Consider the following 18,097-nt stretch of genomic DNA (forward strand, 5'->3'; position numbering starts at 1 on the left):
CTAGTTGAAACCAATAAATAATAGCTGACATGAAAGAAAGAATTCTGCAGGTTGAAGTTGCAGCTTTCAAATGTAAGAGATATCTGAAGGAGTCAGGCTGCATATGGGGCTTGTAACAGTGATCTAGGTGAGGAGCTCCTTTTGGATTTTCAAAAGCTTCCTCACATAAGGCTGTGAAAGAAAGTCCTTGCTGAGCTGGAAGCCAAGTCATGTCATAGCAATATCAGGGTTAGCAGGAGGCAAAGAGTGGTGATAATCAATCCATTTTTACAATGGACAGAAATGAGGAGATAAGAATAATTTGGGAAAGATTATACTTACATGTAGATGCACAGTGAATAGTTCTGAATTAATTAAGGGATTCTGGGATCCACTGTAGTAGTTACATGAAAATATCAGTGCTCTTATTTCTTAAAAAAAAGGAATTTGTAAAATCACCAGGGAAAAGGTTTAAATCAAGAAACAGTAATTGGAATTGAAGAACTTACTAATACAGGATATGATGAATACTGGATGAATAAACATTAAGAGAGGAAACAGCTGTATTTACAGGGGATGTGTGTTTTGATGGCTTTTTTATAGGATGGCTGGAGATAACTCCTACTCAGAGAAAACTGAAATAACTAGTTCATCAGATAATAATTTACAGGAGAGATCTCCCAGTTGCCACTCTTACACATTGAACACTGAGCTTGATGGGCTACTGCACTTGTTTCTAAAATATATGAGGCAAGCATTATTCTTAATGATATTGTCCCTTCCAAGACAATCTTCTTGTAGGAAGATAAAAATAGTAAAACAAGAAAATACAGCAGCAATTCACTTTGTTAATGTGAGGTTATTCCACTGATTTTGTAACAGTCTGCTTTTATCAAAACTCTTCTCTTACAGGTTTACATAGTAATTTTGGAAGACAACTTCCATCAGTAAATGGGGGGGGGTTTTAATCCTTAACGCACTTTTCTCTCTTGAGACTGATATTAAAAGTTTAAACAGTGAATGGCTTAGGTACCTTCAGTTCAGTAGTTCAAAATTTCACATGCTTTAAAAGTTCATTTCTCCTTCAGTGGTTTGAAAGGCAGTTTTCAAAGAACTACATGGTTTGAAAGGCAGTTTTCATAGCACTACATGTTTGGTGTCTGAAGAGCAGGGAAATGGCTCTTAAGTTCATTTTAACATACCATCTTTCAGAGTTACGTTTTTTATCCATTTGTGTACCTGCTTACAGTTTTGCTTGAAAGTCTCTTTAACTTCCTATTTACTGAGAGCCTGCTCCCAGTATGACTTGGTAATGAACCTTTTACTGTTGAACTTAATTCTTTAAGATCTGAATACTAAAGGAATTTTTTTTCCTACTGAAGCTGCCTGTGCTAATCAGCGCCCTGACCTGTTTGGTTGTGCTATTGCCCAAGTGGGAGTGATGGACATGCTCAAATTCCACAAGTACACCATCGGCCATGCTTGGACCACTGACTATGGTTGCTCCGACTGTAAAGAGCAGTTCGAATGGCTGCACAAGTAAGTGCCTTCAAATACTTTCTGTGGTTGTTAAAACATGTAGTCTGCTCAACACTTTCTGGTTGTCATGATCAATAGCTATTCTAATGATTACTTCATCCTTTCCCACACTGAATTTGGGGAGTTCAGCATTTCCTTACAAGTCAGTTTTGAATCAAAGACTACCTTCAAAGCCTTGTTGAATCAAGTGCTCATATTTTCAAAGACCTTGTTCTTCTAGCAGCTTTTAACAGTTCATAAGGTTTTCTTTCTGAATAGTGACTCTTTTAGGCTATTACAACAGAATACTCTCAAGTGGACCACTACATGAATTGTATTTTTTACTGTGAGGGAGAGACAGTCACCATTGTGAATTGTGTTATACCATGTGGGTGGGATTTATTTGTAGGAATTGAATGGCACTCGAACCATAATAAGATCTTAATTAATTTCTTAGCTTCTGTTGAGAGTCACGATTTCCCTGTTTCCAGCAGGATGGATCCTGCTATGGACTTCACAGGTTTTACTGCAGTTTCCCTGCTGGCTACTCCTGATATTTTGGACATTCCTATGAGCTGTACACATACATCTCTCTTGAAAATAAAGAAATGGACTTGCTTCACATTTCAGAGCCAGAGATCTGTGGCCACTACTGTGTGTCAGTTGCCATTAGTGCAATGCTGATTAATGTAACTGGGAACTGTTTTATTCTGAGTGCTAACAAGTGCCACTGTGATGGTTTCAGTAGGAAAGGACCTTCTTGTTGAGTCTTGAGGAAAAAGATACGGAAACATTTGTGTGTTTTTCTCAGGTACTCTCCACTTCACAATGTCAAACTACCAGAAGAAGATGGCATCCAGTATCCCTCCACGCTGCTTCTCACAGCAGACCACGATGACCGTGTGGTCCCTCTGCATTCGCTGAAGTTCATCGCTACCCTGCAGTACATTGTGGGCCGAAGCAGTAAACAAACCAATCCACTTCTCATCCATGTTGACACCAAGGCTGGGCATGGAGCAGGAAAGCCAACTGCTAAAGTTATAGAAGAAGTGTCAGATATGTTTGCTTTTATAGCACGGTGTCTAAATCTTGAGTGGATTGAATAGGCAAATTGCTTATTACTGTCTCCTTTAGAAAACAAGGGCTTTAACATTTAAGAACAGCCACGTTACTACTTGGTGTAGTACTTACATTTAAGAACTACAGTTTAATATTTTATTGATCCAACCTGCTATGGAATTTTGATCTTCTGTGCTTCCCTCTTTTTTGGCATTTCTTTGATTTTTTTTTTTCTACTGCATTCCAAATTCCATTTTGAAAAGCATGTTCAAAAAAATAGCTGAGCTACTCTCAGTACTGTTGTGAAAATTTAGATTTCAAAATTAGTGCTAGTTGAGCTTATTTCCTGTAAACAATTTTAATGTATTTCACCTATAAACATATCCAGATCATTTGTAATTAAATGTAAGTACTGTTCACATACAAGAACTCTGAGTATATTTTATTTACACAGTAATTTATTTAAGAATATAAATTGAAGATGTTCAGAGAAAAACTGAAGAGACAGTAATCCAGTTACATCAAATATTATTAAAAAGCATATATTACATTCTGTTCAAAAACATGTTACAGTCTATAATAATGATGTTGCTAAATTGCTCTCTCCTTCCAAAGAGACTTCAAAAATCTCTTCTACTATTTATTTCTGCACAGAAGAGAAAACCAGAGGCTCAAAAACTCGAAGAAATCTTAGATTCTCACTGTAATTGCAGTCAAGCTATACAGATACTCTCCAATAACCCATGTGAAATTATTTCTTTTAACTGTTTCTGAAGGGTAGACAAAGCACTGATTTAAATAAATGAACAAAATATAAACTAACACAAAACAAAAAAGCCCACCCCCAACCCAAAGCCACACCTTTATTCCGGATTATTCAGGTTCAGGTTTTTTCTGATACTTTTGATAGGACATTCTCTAACAAGGCAAAATCTGAATATGCATATATCTGTAACCTAGTTTTGTCTGCAAAATAGCAAGAGCTTGTAGTCAGACTCCCATATGATTTGACACAGGCACATCATTTAAACTGCCATTTTTCCCATTTAGGCTGTAGAGCTATAAAGTAGATGTGAGTATTTGCCTACTGTTTAATCTCTGATGCCTGAAGCAATTAGAGTTTGGTTTTATAAAGAAAAAAAAAATATTCTATCAACTATTATTAGTCCTATTGCCCCTCCAGAAAACATCACTGTTTCTCATTTTTGGATGAACTGATAATAGTCTTCCAGAATCATGCTTGCCATTACATGCATACTTAAGACCCTAAGGACTGTATTTTAAATCTGGGTTCAGGAGTTTTATCTCTAAACAAACAATGTCTTGGTGCAGGAAGAGGAAGGAGTGGTATTTAAAAGAAAGAGGAATGCTCTAAAGAGCAGGAAAAATAAAAATAAATCTGTACCACAATCACTCTGTAGTTCCCTCATGATCTGGACTTGTTTTGATTTTCTCTGGAGTCCAGGAAAGATGATCTTCTCCAGGCCCTTATTATGTATGGCTAATTTGATTTTTGGAGAAAATAAAAAATTATTTCTGCTTTCATATGAAATACCACATCTAAAAAACTGTATGTGATCTGGGGTTTATTTGGGATTCATGGGCATTACAGTTGTTCACAAGATACTCTGTAGACTTTTGCACTCTGATCACAGCATTGAATTAAACAATCAGAATAGGGAGTTGAGCTAGGGTTGATTCTTTTTTCCTTCCAGGCTGCGAAAACAGTGGTGCAGGTTCAGCACCCACCTTTTCCCAGAGGTATATGAACTGCTTTCTTTGGTCATCTAGAAATTTTCAACAGCTTCCTCACATGGCAGAAACAAAGCACATAAAGCTGTGCCATCTCCATTTGTGATATTCATAGTTGTTGCATGTAGCCTTCTATTGAATTTATAGTTACTGTCAAGAGGGCAGAGCTTCACCTCTGATAGAGAGCTTTGCAAGATAGAGTGTGTGGAAACATGGTTCTTAGACACGGGAGAAATAGAGCTGAACCGTGATGGTGCATTGAATTGCAAGTGCTTGGTTACAGCCACCTCAGTCATCTCTAGGTCTGTTCCTAAATATGCTTTTCCTTGTTCTTCAATTGCTCAAGCACAAAACTTCTGGCACAGGTTAAAAGTAGCTCTTTTTTCTTCTGAAGCCTTCTGTTGAAGCTGAGTTCCCTGAATGACTCAGTGTCATGACATGTGACCCATAATCTGGGGACTTCAGAAACAAACATTTCTCTTGAGTGGCAATCAGTAGTATTGAAGGTGGAGCTGCTTGCTGGAGACACCACTCACAAAGTGTTCCAGAGTATCCCTTCTGGAATGCTGGTGTCAGTATTGGGAGTGCATTGTGTTTCTGTAACAGGGTCATCATGTCAACATTTATTTGATCTTAATCACCTGTGCCATATTCAGGATTCAGGTGCCAAAAAAATGATGTTGTAAAGATGTCCTGTTATATGAGTTACTGCTTTTGAGGCAGACAGGGTCATACTCCAGCTGGAATCTGTAATTAAGTCTGAGCGAGTAATGCTCTTGTAATATAGTGGGATTTAAACCTTTGGGGTTTTGATTAAATAGACCTGGAGCCAAACAATTCCTGCTGTATAAAACATAATGAAATTTCTGTTAGTCTAGTTTCAAGGGTAAGTATTTCCTCTATAGTAGAAACACTTTTTGAAGATACTCTTGTATTTTGGGCATCTGTTTCCAGTATGTGAAGCAAAATTCACAAGCTGGGCAGTGTAACCTCCCAGCTATCTGCTTTTTCAAAACTACCTTAAAAAAATAGATACTGATGTTTTGCACCAAGATCCAAGCCCTCCAAAAAATCCCTGTAAGAGGCTTATGTTACATGAAGAAAAATCTGTTTTTATGTAGAAGTAAATGAACTTTTTGCATATTTCTCCTAATAGTCTTCACAACTGATGTAAAAAAACCTTAGTTGCCTTTTGTCCCATGAGTGTACATTTGTGTAAGAGTTGATTTATGTGAAAAAGGTCAGAAGTGTTTTTAAAAGCTGAGAGTCTTCCCATTCTTTACAGAGAGAGATTCTTGAATTCCTTTGCATTGGAGTTAATTTACATTTTTGTAGCTGCAAAAAAAGATAGATAGATAGATAGATAGATAGATAGATAGATAGATAGATAGATAGATAGATAGATAGATAGATAGATAGATAGATAGAGATGTGTATATATATATGTACTGATTTCAGCTGGGAGCTGCACTCTGTAGTCTAGGGATGGAAGAGGGCAGCTGGCCTGTGGGTATGTAAGAATAAAGGGTGCTCAAGACAGAGTTTGGAGATAAATACCTGTCCCTGGCACCTCAAGCTTCTTGTTCAGGATTTTCTTGACTTGGCTCTGCTTTGCCATCTGTCTGTAGGAAGGCAGAAACATGAGCAGTGGTACTTCTGGATTCAGTACAGAAAGCAGCAGCCTTCAAAGATCAATGTTGCCAGGTCATTTCTTTATTTTTAGCCTGAGGTTGCCCCTCAGGATTGCCTAAAGATCTGCTTATAGACTTCCTGACAGTCTCTTCTGTGAAAGGGGTTTTCCAAGCTGAGTAGGATTTAGGAGGAGGGACAAGGGAGGGACTCAGAAGCTAGGCTAATAAACAACCACACAATTTTCTGCCAAGTTCTTCTACTTCAAAAATCTTTAGTAGACCACTTTCATGTAATTGTCTCTCTGTCCACACCTCTCAGAACAGAGATAGGTCCTACTGGTGTGAAGAGCCAGGTTTGGCAACTTTGTTCATTTTCCCTTATGTTAATTCCTTCTGCCTTCAGATATGGCATGCCAAGAGAAAAAAAAACACAACAAAAAAGTAATTTCTCAGGCTTTTCTTAGCTTCCTCTTGCAGAGTAGTGATGTGGAGTAGCCTTTCAGTTCTTGTGCCCCTGAAGGTAACTATAGTGTGTCCTCAAGATAATATTATCCATGAATAGAAAATTCTGAATAAGCTCATGTCTTCTGTTTATTCATGGCAGAGCAATCCTAGTGACAGAGTCCCTCAGTGGAAGCTGGACTAGCTACTGGCACAGAAATTAACTGAAACTCCGGACTAGGAGGACAATGATTTTTCTGTTTCTCCTAATCTTCCGTAAGAATAACTGAAAATTCAACATTTAAAACCAAAGCTGAGCAATAACCTATTAGTGAGAATCTCTTCTCATCCCTCTGCCTTCTTACCAGGAATAAGAGAGGCAGGAAACAAACTTGGTGCTCATCCCCTTACCAATTGCAGTGGAAATTTAATGCTGAAAGTCTGAATTGCAGGAGTCAGTGTGTGGTGACTTCACTAAACATTTCCAGTGACATTACCAGCTGGCCACATGCTGCTCAGAAAACTATAATTTGTGCTTGTGCACTGCTTTCAATGCCTCTCGGGCCTTCTGTATGCAAAAAGGAAGGAGCTACTATTCTTGAAGCCCCTAAGTGGGGGGATACATACTGCTTTAAGCAAGATGTGCATTAATTCTGTTACTTCTCTATAATCTATACAGGGCATTACTAGGCCCAAAATATTATCTGTAATTTTTATCTTAGCCTTACTCTTAAATTACTGAGGAGATAATGAGAAAAGCAGAAGTACAGCAGTAGCACCTGAACTAACAGGAGGTGGTAATTTCATTTAGTTCTTAGCACCATGATTTTTATGCTACATTTCTTTCCCTGTGAAGAGCTGTATTTAACCTCTGATACCTCCTCAGCAGAAGAACAGATGAACATGAAGATATATTGCATTTCAGTGATGCCATCAGATCTATTCTGCTGTGGGACATTGAAAGTGTCAGAAGACAAGAGCAGCAGGAAAAAAAAAGTTTTCCTTGACACATAGCAGTTACTGAACAACAATGAACATTCCAGATAACAGAGGAGTTTATTCATTAGTTAGTTTTACACCAGTTAATGCAATATTTTAGAAGTTTGGGGAGAGCTTGCCTGGTGAAAAACTGTTACCCGTGCTAATTTTTTCTTGTAGGCCATCTTTGGTGTGCAACAAGAGCATGTCATTGTGACAGAAAGTGATAAAATGCTGTGACTTGGACTGTTGTTTCCTTCCTGAGGAAGAAACCGTATAAAAGGCTTGGGCATTTCACTCATCAGAATGCTTTGGAACAGTAACAGAAGCAGATAAACAATACTTATTGTCTTCTGATTGTTTCAAATGAAACTGTCATTTCTCAACAAAATATGTTGTTTTCTGGTAGTACTGCTGTTCTAGAGGAAGCTCTGCTGTAGTAGAACAAGCTTTGTGATGTAGGTATGTGCAGATATTTCTGTAGCTGGGCCATACTGTTAAATACTTCCTGTTTCATATATTTAGTGTTCATAGTTAACATTTCTGCTGCTAAAACTGCTTTTTGGTTTAGTTTAAAGCTTCTCAGCATTAAAACAGTATTTTCATCATAAATGGCATAAAGCTTTAGATGTAAGACCACTGATAGGGGACCCAAGCTTCAGCTCCTGAATGGTTTACCCTTCATTTTGTGTTTCACTGAGTAGACACCGGTAGAATCATAGAATGGTTTTGATTGGAAGGGACTTTAAAGATCATCTAGTTCCAACTATCCTGCTCTGGGTAGGGACACCTTCCACTAGACCAGGGTGCTCAGGGCCCCATCCAACATGGTCTTGAACACTTAAAGAATGGAGCATCCATAACTCCTCTGGATGACCTGTTCCACTGCCTTACCACCCTCACAGTGAAGAGTTTGTTCCTAGTATCTAATCTAAACCTGCCCTCTCGATTTGAAGCCATTCTCCCTTGTCCTATCACTACATGCCCTTGTAAAAAGTCTCTCCATTTTTCCTGTAGGCTTCCTACCTGTAGGGTACTGAAAGCCACAATTAGGTCAGCCCAAAGCTGCTTTTTTTTCCTGAAAAAAAAAAGACTGAACTAGAAAAACTTAACATTACAGAAAAAAGGGAAATAACGGTAGATGATCACTGCCTATAAGTTGAAGATCTTGAGAGACCTCTATGGTTGACTGTATGTAAACAAGCCTCCAGCTCTATTTTGAAATTAAAGGGATTACACTTCCTAATTGGAGATGCTCAGCCCTCTTTGAGCTTCAAGGAAGTACAGATCCAAATCTGAACTTCATAAGAGCACACATCACTGAAAATGATTGAAAGCAAAAGCAGGTCTTGAAATTCCCTTTGCAATGTGGTTATCCTTGAGCAGAGCTTCGGCTGCCAAGGACAAACTGGAAAACATCCTCCTCTCACAGATGACAGTCACTCACACAGCAACCCAGTCATTAAATAGTTTGCTGCCATGGGCCTGCTGCCCATTCTTCCTGCCTGGTGGAGCCTTCCAGGGCCACTGTGATTGCCAGAGGAAGTCAAATGAGGGGGAGGGGTACCAAATTTACAAAATTGCTTCCAGCTAATAATTTCGACAGTTACTGAGAACATTTCATTGGAGATTTTGGATTGCTTTCATTATTTTTGGTATTTGTTCCCTGTTAGGATCTGATTAGTGGGAGATGCCTCTCCTGAATCAAGGTTCAAGAAAGAAGTCTGGTGTTAATCATTTTTGCCTGGCTGCCATGGTAAAATTCAGAGGTTGTCACCTCAAGCTGTGCCAGGGGAGGTTCAAATTGGACATCAGAAAGAATTTCTTCACAGAAAGGATTGTTAAGGTTGTTAAGTATTGGAACAGACTGTCCAGGGGAGTGTTGGAGTGACCATCCCTGGAGGTGTTCAAGAAACAACTGGATCCAGTGCTATGGTGTAATTGGCAAGGTAGTGATCGGTCAAAGGTTAGAGGTCTTTTCCAACCTTAGCGATTCTGGGTGCTTGATTCTGTGACCTGGGTCTTGGCTGTGGAGAAAAATGGGCTTACATAGGAACTTTTGGAAATAAATTTGGAATTTGAGGTCTCTAGGACTACCTGCCCTGCCTCAGCAGAGGGCCTGAATGCTGCCAAATTACAGTAGCTACCTTTTTCTTCCTTTAAACATCTGCACTCAAAGCTATTTTTTTTCCAAGTTTATTAGCCTGCTCATCTCATTTGTGGGTCTTCTCCACTGTTCAGGATGACAGCAGACATCTAGGGAGGCTAATTGCTCTTCTGTCAAGCCCTTGAAGGCTGTGCAAGCCTTTTGGGAGAACATGTCATCTTTATCTCCAGCACAGATTTTGATGAAAATACTGGTTTAGCTTAGAAGCCAGCTTCCCAGGGGCCTTCCTTCCTGCAACAGAAACATGGAGCTGATCTCCCTGGCCTGCCAACCCAGGACCCACACAGACCTTTAGATAAGGGAGGTACCACAAGGAGACCCCTTGGATCAGTAAGAGCAGCCAAGGCAAGGAAAACTGGGGAGCCCCAGTTTCTACAAGGCTTGCCAAAATTATACCACTGATTCATTTGTTTCAGCTGTTTTGTAAAGCATGAAGCTGGCAGGAAACTGAGCCTGGCCTGTCAGGCAGTACAGAGAAGTCCTGCTCAGGTCAGGCCTTTGGCACAGCAGAGACCTCCAGCTACCAAGAGAGATTCTGGCCTGCATGGGAGATATTTTCGGAGGGAAGCAATGAACCGACAGGGTTTTCTGAATGACAGCTTTAGACTTAAAAACTTAAAGCCTATCTGACATGGATCCTCCTATTGGCTCTGAGCCCATATCTTACAGCAACAGATTTGTCCTTCTCATTCTCCTGTCCCATTCTCTGTACAGTTTTGTGTGTTACAGGAATACCTAATTTTCTTTACCTTTGAACTCCAAAAGGTGTTCTTATCTTTCCTAATCACATTACACCTGATCATTTTTCATTCTTTGACCTTCTTGCTTTTTAACTTTGTCTACTCTTTGAATTACCTGGAGCTTCAGCATGTGAGAATATCTACAAAGCTTATGGCAAAACAAACAAGCTGCAGGCTAACACACACACGCATATGCAGAGAAACACCTTTCCTTTGGGTTTTGCTTCATTTTCTCCCTTCTTTTTTTCCAGATCACTTACTAGAAATTCAGAAATCCCTTGAGCCAGTTTCTGAAGATTAGTTCTCCTTGGGTGACATATGGTTGCCACAAACATGGCCCTCCTAAGGACTGTTTCACTCAAATCTTAATTCAAGAATGTTTGGCACTAGCATTACAATTCCTGTTTCACCCTCTGGTTGTAATCCCTGCTTTCACTGTGCTTTCACCATCTGTTGCAAACTCCAGCTGTTGCCTTTTAAAGAAACACATTTGGAACATTAGTTGTGGACCCTGAAAAACCTCTCCAGTTGCTTCTGTGGGAATTGGATGTCCTTAGTTAACAAACAAGTAATGCCCAAGACATACTGCTGCTCCGAACTTCCTCCTGGTCTGTTTAATCAGCTCCTCTAGCTGGATCTAGCTGTGGTTTAGCTTCTGCTGTTTTTTCCTTTGCCTCATTATTTCACCGAGGCAAGCTGTCCCCACAGACTGCTGCCACTTCTTGTGCATCTCCTCCATCTCATTGTTGGAAATTTCTAATGAAAAGATGTTGCCTGTGTATGCTTTCCACACTGGAAGATGGACAGCTCGCAGACCTTTCAGCCCTGATGGTGATTTCACCTCTACAGCAGCCACTTGTCTCAGTAATTGTCTCAGAGAAACAGTCTCCTCAAGACAATGTGGGCTTCTCCTGCACACTCCATGCTGTTTTCATTACAGCACCTCCTGCAGTCACACAGATAGTGTGTCTGGCACGGAGGTGTTTGGGGATTCCTCAAAGTGAAATACCATCCCCCCAACACAAGGTTTTCAGTACTGGAAGCTGAAAAATGACTGGCAGCAGAAGGCAGTCTGCATCCAAAGCACAACAATCCATGTGAATCTTCCCATTTTGGCAATGAACTTTCAGATCAGACCCAAAAACAGCAGGGAAATTTTCACACTAGTGTAATTTTGAAGTTGCAGCATAGATGGTACAAAAGAGCCCTCAAATACCTGTTGAGATATTTCAGTATACCTCACTAGGGTAGTTCTACCACTGCTGATTTTGTGCCTACATTTACCTGAGTCCTTGAACAATCTGGGAACTGCAGGTCATTAATTATCACGGCCACCCTCAGTGACAGGGTGGGTGAGAACACGTTAGGGACAAGGCAAAAGGAGAAGGCCAGGGAGCTGTGCCCTATCTCCAGGTAGCTCCCCACCTGGCTCCAAGCCAGCAGCTCACCCTAGAGAGCCCTGCAGGCATTCCTAACAGCATCTCCCTCTCAGCCCTGCTCCTGGGCAAGGCTCAGCATCAGAAATGTGGCAACCTGAGACCCTGCTGCAGCTGCTCACAAGTCTTGGGAAGTCAGCCTTACCACAAGTGTGGACAGTCCCCTCTGAACTGGAGCAAATCACTTTTATGTACAATTTAATGTTGAAATAGAAAAGAAAAAAACCTCCAAACATCATGGTTCTCAAATCTCCATGACACATCCTGAAGATTGTTCACACTAGAAAGATGGTGGGAGAAAAGTGAGGAAATGGGTGTAAAAAGGAAACATTTTCTTTCATTCTTAGACTCTTTCCATCTCCTGCAGTCTGAAGGCATTTAAGACATAAAAAGGAATAAGATTATAAAGACTAAGATTACATGTTCTCTGAATGTGACACCCCCCCACTGCTGGGATTTTTCAACCAAGGGAATGCACTTCTGTACTCAGTCCTTGGGTGTCTTCATCCCCTGTGATGATGAGGTGACTGCCTGTAGGAAGGTTGAGTGGCACAGTGTTTGGAAAGAGAGAAACAGGTAAAATGCTCAGAGATGGTTTTATGCAAGAAAACATGAATGTACCTGTTCATTACTACTACTCCCTTACTAATTGGATTCATGCAAGGGTTGTCAAGGAGTTTCCTGAGCTCTTTGCTTTTTGATCAAAATAAAACTAAGCTGCTAGTGCCAGCTCATTACTACAAATGCCTTTAAATACCTACACAGCCTTTGCTCTATTCACACTTAATTTTAAACTGGCTTGACAACTGACAATTAACCTGATTTCCTGACATTCTTTTTCCTTCTCTCTTCTAACTTGACTGTTCTGTAGATACTGACATTGATGCCAGTGGTCTCTGCCTTTTCACTTCCATTTTCCTCCTCTGCTATTTGTGCAAAATGTGGTTTTCAGTTTTCTGGTCAAACTCATATACAATGGGTTCAATGTCTTGCTATTCGTTTTTTTTCCCTCACTAAAACACATGTCCTAAATTTCATATTTAATTGCAGAAAATTTATCATTTGTCCAGGAAAAAAAATAAGCACATCTATCACAAAAGGGAAGAAATTTGAAAATGAAATCACTTGATTTTGCCGACATTTTGTGAGATTCTTTTCCAACACTTCACTGAATGTGTCAGGAACACATCACTAAATGTGTGGTCCTAAAATACGGAGTCCTGTTTGAGCATATTGTTGTTCACTGTTCTTCATGTTCTAAATAATTCTACATTACTGTAAGACTCCCATGCTTTCTCTAAAGCATTTATATGCCTGTGAGAGATTTTTGGTGTGGTTCCACCTTTATCTTTATAAGGTTTCTTCAAAGAACAGGTCTGCTGCTGTGCCTCTGTTTTTTTTCTGCCAGATTGTTGCTGAAAACATATAATCTCTCAACTGGAGCTAGAGCACAATAGCATTAATCAGTGCCTCCTGCCAAATTCTTGCCAGTTCAAAACAGCACTTGGGGGATTATTTCTCAGCTTCCATTCATAATCAGTGACCTCTTGCTTATTATTTTAACTGCAGTGACAGTTCTGCTGGATGAAGAGATTTCCCCACGTGTCCTCCGCTGGATTTGTAGCAGTTACATTTTAGTATTCCTAAATTCATATTTGGGTGCAAGATTTTGCCCTGTTGTAAGTCTCATCTTCAAATGGTTCTGCCAGTGAATGGGCTTTCCTCTTTTCCCCTTTCTGCGTGCTTTGGTTTCCCTTTCTCTTACCCTCTCAGACAGAGGCAGCAGGGAAACTCTGATGCTCAAGGACAGGTCTGAAACAGTAGTGATAAATTGTGAGTTTCAGCCTCCTTCATCACTTCCATTTGTCGGAAATAAAGCCTGGCTCACAGCGACACAGCAGCAGCAGTGCAAGAGCCACCAGCCTCCCCAAGGCTCCCCCCACGGCAGCTGAGCCCTGCCTGAACTGGGTTCTTCACCTTCACTTCCCAATAGTGGCCACCCCACCTCATCAAGCAAGAGCTGCCTTTCCTGTCAGGAACACTTGTGATGCTGCAGGTGCCATGAACGTGCAGGGAAAGGCAGGCATGATTCCAGCAGTAAAATGGACAGTGGGATGCTGTTACCACCATACTGTGTTTCCCAGTAACTTCACTGAGATCCACGTGTGCACTGAGCTCAGTTTAAAGATGCTCAAAGTTATGAGGAGCTTACTGGAATGTTTGTCTTAAGCCCTTCAGACAATTCAGCTTATACCAGCCCATTTTTAGTTTCTTCTTGCCCGCTTATCATAGTGCTACAATGAATCTCATAGACACATCCTGAGAGGGAAATGGAAAATATCTTTTCGTTTGCCAGCTGCAAAAGAAAATGTTAAGATTAACAGCTATTGTCAACTCTGTTAACAATGTCTTTTACAGATTTGTCCAATCTTGGTATTATTTCCGTGCACAGTGAATTATTAGCTATTGTCTCTGTCAAAAGCAAAAAATTCCATTTCTTTAGCAATGTGTTAAAACCTGAAAAAGAAAAACTGTGCTTCATAATTCCTGACAAGATTCCATTATGCTGAAAGGAAAAAGTTTTCTTCAATTCTGTGTACCCAAAAAAATGATTGCTTAAAGGCTGTGATGCCTCTGTTACACAAAGAATATTTTTTATCAGTACAGTTACTCTTGGACCACACATCCATTACTGGCCTCCAGGTCTTCATTTCATCTAATATGGGAGTGTGTTCTATGGAAGAAGACATGTGATGATGTTCATATCACATCAGAATTAATCAAAATATCACAAATTCTTTTTTTCTCAAAATCTTTAAACCTAATCAATTCTGAACAGAAATCTGTGATTTATAATGAACAGATAAATCATAACCATCTGAAGGAACTACACAATACTGTTTCATCATATAATTTTGCACCCCTTGGGTTTTACAGGAGAAACCCATGACAACTGAAGATGAAAAGGCATAATCCTTCCCTAATAAAAATTCCTCTAACTTCATTAAATTCAAGCAAGCTACAATGATTTACAGTTCTCCAGAGTGTTTTCAGCATTCTTTCTTTCACAAATAGAGCAAGGGGAATGGGAATAATAGAAGGTAGGATTTTGGATAAACAAATCAGAGAATGGAGACATCATGAGGTCTGGTAGGGCACCCTGTTAAAATGTAATTCAGCTAGCAAGTGTGTGTGCTTTATAGCTCTGTGATGCACGAAAAAAATCAAAAATTGAAAACAACAAAAAACTCCACAAATACACATTTTTGAAAGATCTTTGGGCTCTCCCAAAGGGGGCAGGTTTCTCAAGTCTTGGGAGGTATGTGCTAGCCCTGCTGAGACATCACAGAGAACCCTTGGGCATCTCAAACTGAACAACCTTCTTACATTAGGACCATAATGCGAGCTTTATTTAGATAAGGCTCATATAAATGCACTATATGTCCACAACATGGACAGTAAGGCTGATACACTTTCAAAGGAGTCTTGAGTCACCGAAGAATTAGCCACCCTCCAAAAAAACTTTGTTATTTTTATCTTCTCTGCCAGAGCAGGGCTTGAAAGAGGATGCCCAATCACATCTCTTGACACCAGCATCCCTGAGATTACTCATAACTTTACAATCCAAGCATTTAAATATGTTTTAGTACTACTGTGCTACCACAAATACAGAATTTATACTCTACTTACTCACTTGGCTTCAAAAATACAAACTGTCCAGCAACTACAAATATGAATATAGTCTTTATCAGGTGGTATTTTGTTATTTTCAAATGGTTCTCCTGAGATGACAATGAATTAAAGAGGAATACCGACTTAACTCTTTTCAAGGGCAAGGTCTCAGCATCTGAATCTTTGTAGGGCAAGGCTTTCTGAGTACTGGTGTGAGTATGGACTTCATGGTAGCTTAGGAGTTACTTCAAAGATTGGCAGCTTGGCTGAACTATTCAAATGCTGCCTCTGCTGTCAGAGTTTATTTCATATGCCCATTTTTCAGTACAAAACATCTATGACTGCTTTGAAGACCTGAAAACTGAAGTTGCTGTATATTGGTTTCCAAGTGATAACTGGCTCGAGTTCTTGAACTCACATTTTCTGCATTCATCTGTTCAATAAAGAAAATCTATTTCACTGAATTAGAAGTAGATATTTTATCCTACACCTGGTTAAAAGTCTTGTGTGCTCACTTCACACTTGCTTTGATGTGCCCCAGAGATCCACAAAAGGCATTTGTGCACCAAGCTTTGTCTCTGCAGACCCTCCAGGTGTAATGCTTAGATAGACTGGAAATCTTTGCTGGGATTATTTCCAATTCTGTCATACAAGCATCTAGATTTAAAAGCACAAATTTCTTAAATGTCATCTTTTGGACATGCAAATGCAGGTTCTGAGTTTAGCCCATACCTAAATTGCTGTGTCTTACAAGCCTGGCACACAAACCCTTGCACGAAAACACACCTGGGATGTGGTACCAGAGCAGACACCTGCCCCATCCCAGGTGTAACATGGGTGAAGGCAGCTTCCCGGGCAGCATGCTGGGTTTGCCAGCATGGTATATACAACAGTGATCTCAAAGAAGGTTTTCTGACTGTTTTCAAAGAGATAGTTTCACAGAGGAGTCATTATTTACTAAATAGTACAGAGTACATGTAGTCTATACAGAAAAAAAACCCCAACGGGCTAATTATAAACGTTTTTGTCTATATTTCCTATTCCAAATTTCTGTAGTTTCTTACCTGATTTAATTTTGTTCTAGTATTTTTTCCTCAGAGAACTGATAACTTTGCTTTAAGTCTTCATTGTCTCTCACTTGTCATAATTTAGAAGCTAATAACCCTCTTCATGACATCATACACTGAAACCCATTATGCCAAGGACAAAAGTATGACAGTCTCAGGCGTGGGGAGTAGGAGTAACAAATGAGAGACAGCAACAGATGTAAATTAACTGCTAAAACCGAAGAGTTATATTGTACCCTTCCACAGGAAGTCTCTGGGAGGAAGGCAAACAGCGCAGCAGGGCTCTCTGTACCCTGGGGATGCTTTCTAAAATCCCTCACCCATCGTTAGCAGCAAAGGAATTGATCAGACCGAAGCTTCTCTTTTGCAAAGGAAATGTAGCGGGCTAACAAATGGCAGCTAAAACACAACGTTAAACACAGCCTAGCACTTAGTCTAAGCTCATGGTTAGCCTTAGGTTGCTTTTAGTTCTAAGTAAAAGCGTGGCTTTACTCCAATTCATAGTGCTATCTGTTCTCCTGTGCAGCTTGAAATCATGCTCAGTGCATTTTTACATGATTATATTTCATTGGATAATTTCTTAAGGATAGGTAGCACTGTGTGCTGAGCTGGGTAGGAGTGCTAAAAATGATTGGGACATTTTGATACTCCCAGGCTGATTCAGTGTCATGTTTAATGTGGTTTTGGCCAAAGGAATCCCACCTTTATTGAAAAACTGAATGCTTTTCAGAATGCATTGTACTACAGTGGAGTGGTGGAAACAAGTTCAGGGACCACAGTGGTCACAAGCCACAGACATGGCTTTTACTCAAATAAGGGATTCCCCATGAGTGCTTGCATCTGGTACAGATGAGGAAGGAAAGTAAGTTGGAAAAATGCAACAACAGGCTCAAATGTAAAGGGTCAAGCAGCATTTGTCTTTTCACTGTAGGTTTCTGTTTCCAAATTTCAGATCAGTAATCACTTCTAGGCAAAAAACCAATAATTCTGGGGGGTTTTTTTCAACACTTAAAGCTGCTGATTGCAACATAAGACCAGAAAGGTGCTTAAGGTGGTGCCTTGTGCCCAGCAGTGTCTGCAAGTTACTCACAGCATCCTGTTACCCTCAGAAAAGCTCTTTTCCATGAGTTTGTCCTGCACCCCTTGAGTACAAGCAAACTTTGGACATCCATGTCAGTGAACAGGAGCTCACAGCCCAAGGACACCCTGGGGGTGGAACAACTTCTGGTGCTGTCAGCTGAACCTATTTCTTACTACTTCCATCTGCCAGTGCCTCATTCCTCTACCAGGAGTGTTCTGCTGATCCTCTCTTTCAATGCTTTTCATGATTTCATTAATTTCTTTTTAATCCCTTCTGTGCTATTTCATTGACTCTTTTTCAGACTGTTTTGCTCCCTTCCTCTTGTTGTTCCTCATACAGTCATACAGAAGCAGTTTCATACTTCTGATCGTCCTTGTTGCCCTTTTCTGAAACTTTTTCAGCATCTCTACACCTTTTTGAGGAAGGAAGACCTGAACTGCATGCAGAGTAAAAGGAATGAGAAATCATGGACATATGAAGTAGCATGATGATGATATCCAGTTTCCTTCCTTCCTTCCTTCCTTCCTTCCTTCCTTCCTTCCTTCCTTCCTTCCTTCCTTCCTTCCTTCCTTCCTT

At 40.1% G+C, this 18,097-nt stretch overlaps 1 protein-coding gene across 1 annotated transcript in view; it reads left to right on the forward strand.

Annotated features, from left to right (window-relative positions):
• Positions 1 to 4,108, forward strand: part of PREP (prolyl endopeptidase) — an 85,759-nt gene extending 81,651 nt beyond the window's left edge. Inside the window, exons 14-15 of the mRNA XM_015622340.3 lie at positions 1,362 to 1,518; positions 2,309 to 4,108. Of these exons, the coding sequence (XP_015477826.1) occupies positions 1,362 to 1,518; positions 2,309 to 2,603 (452 nt within the window). The 3' untranslated portion in view covers positions 2,604 to 4,108. The remainder of the gene's footprint in view (positions 1 to 1,361; positions 1,519 to 2,308) is intronic.
• Positions 4,109 to 18,097: the final 13,989 nt, after the last annotated feature.

This window comes from Parus major, chromosome 3 (assembly GCF_001522545.3).
Source record: "Parus major isolate Abel chromosome 3, Parus_major1.1, whole genome shotgun sequence".
NCBI classification, from domain to species: domain Eukaryota; kingdom Metazoa; phylum Chordata; class Aves; order Passeriformes; family Paridae; genus Parus; species Parus major.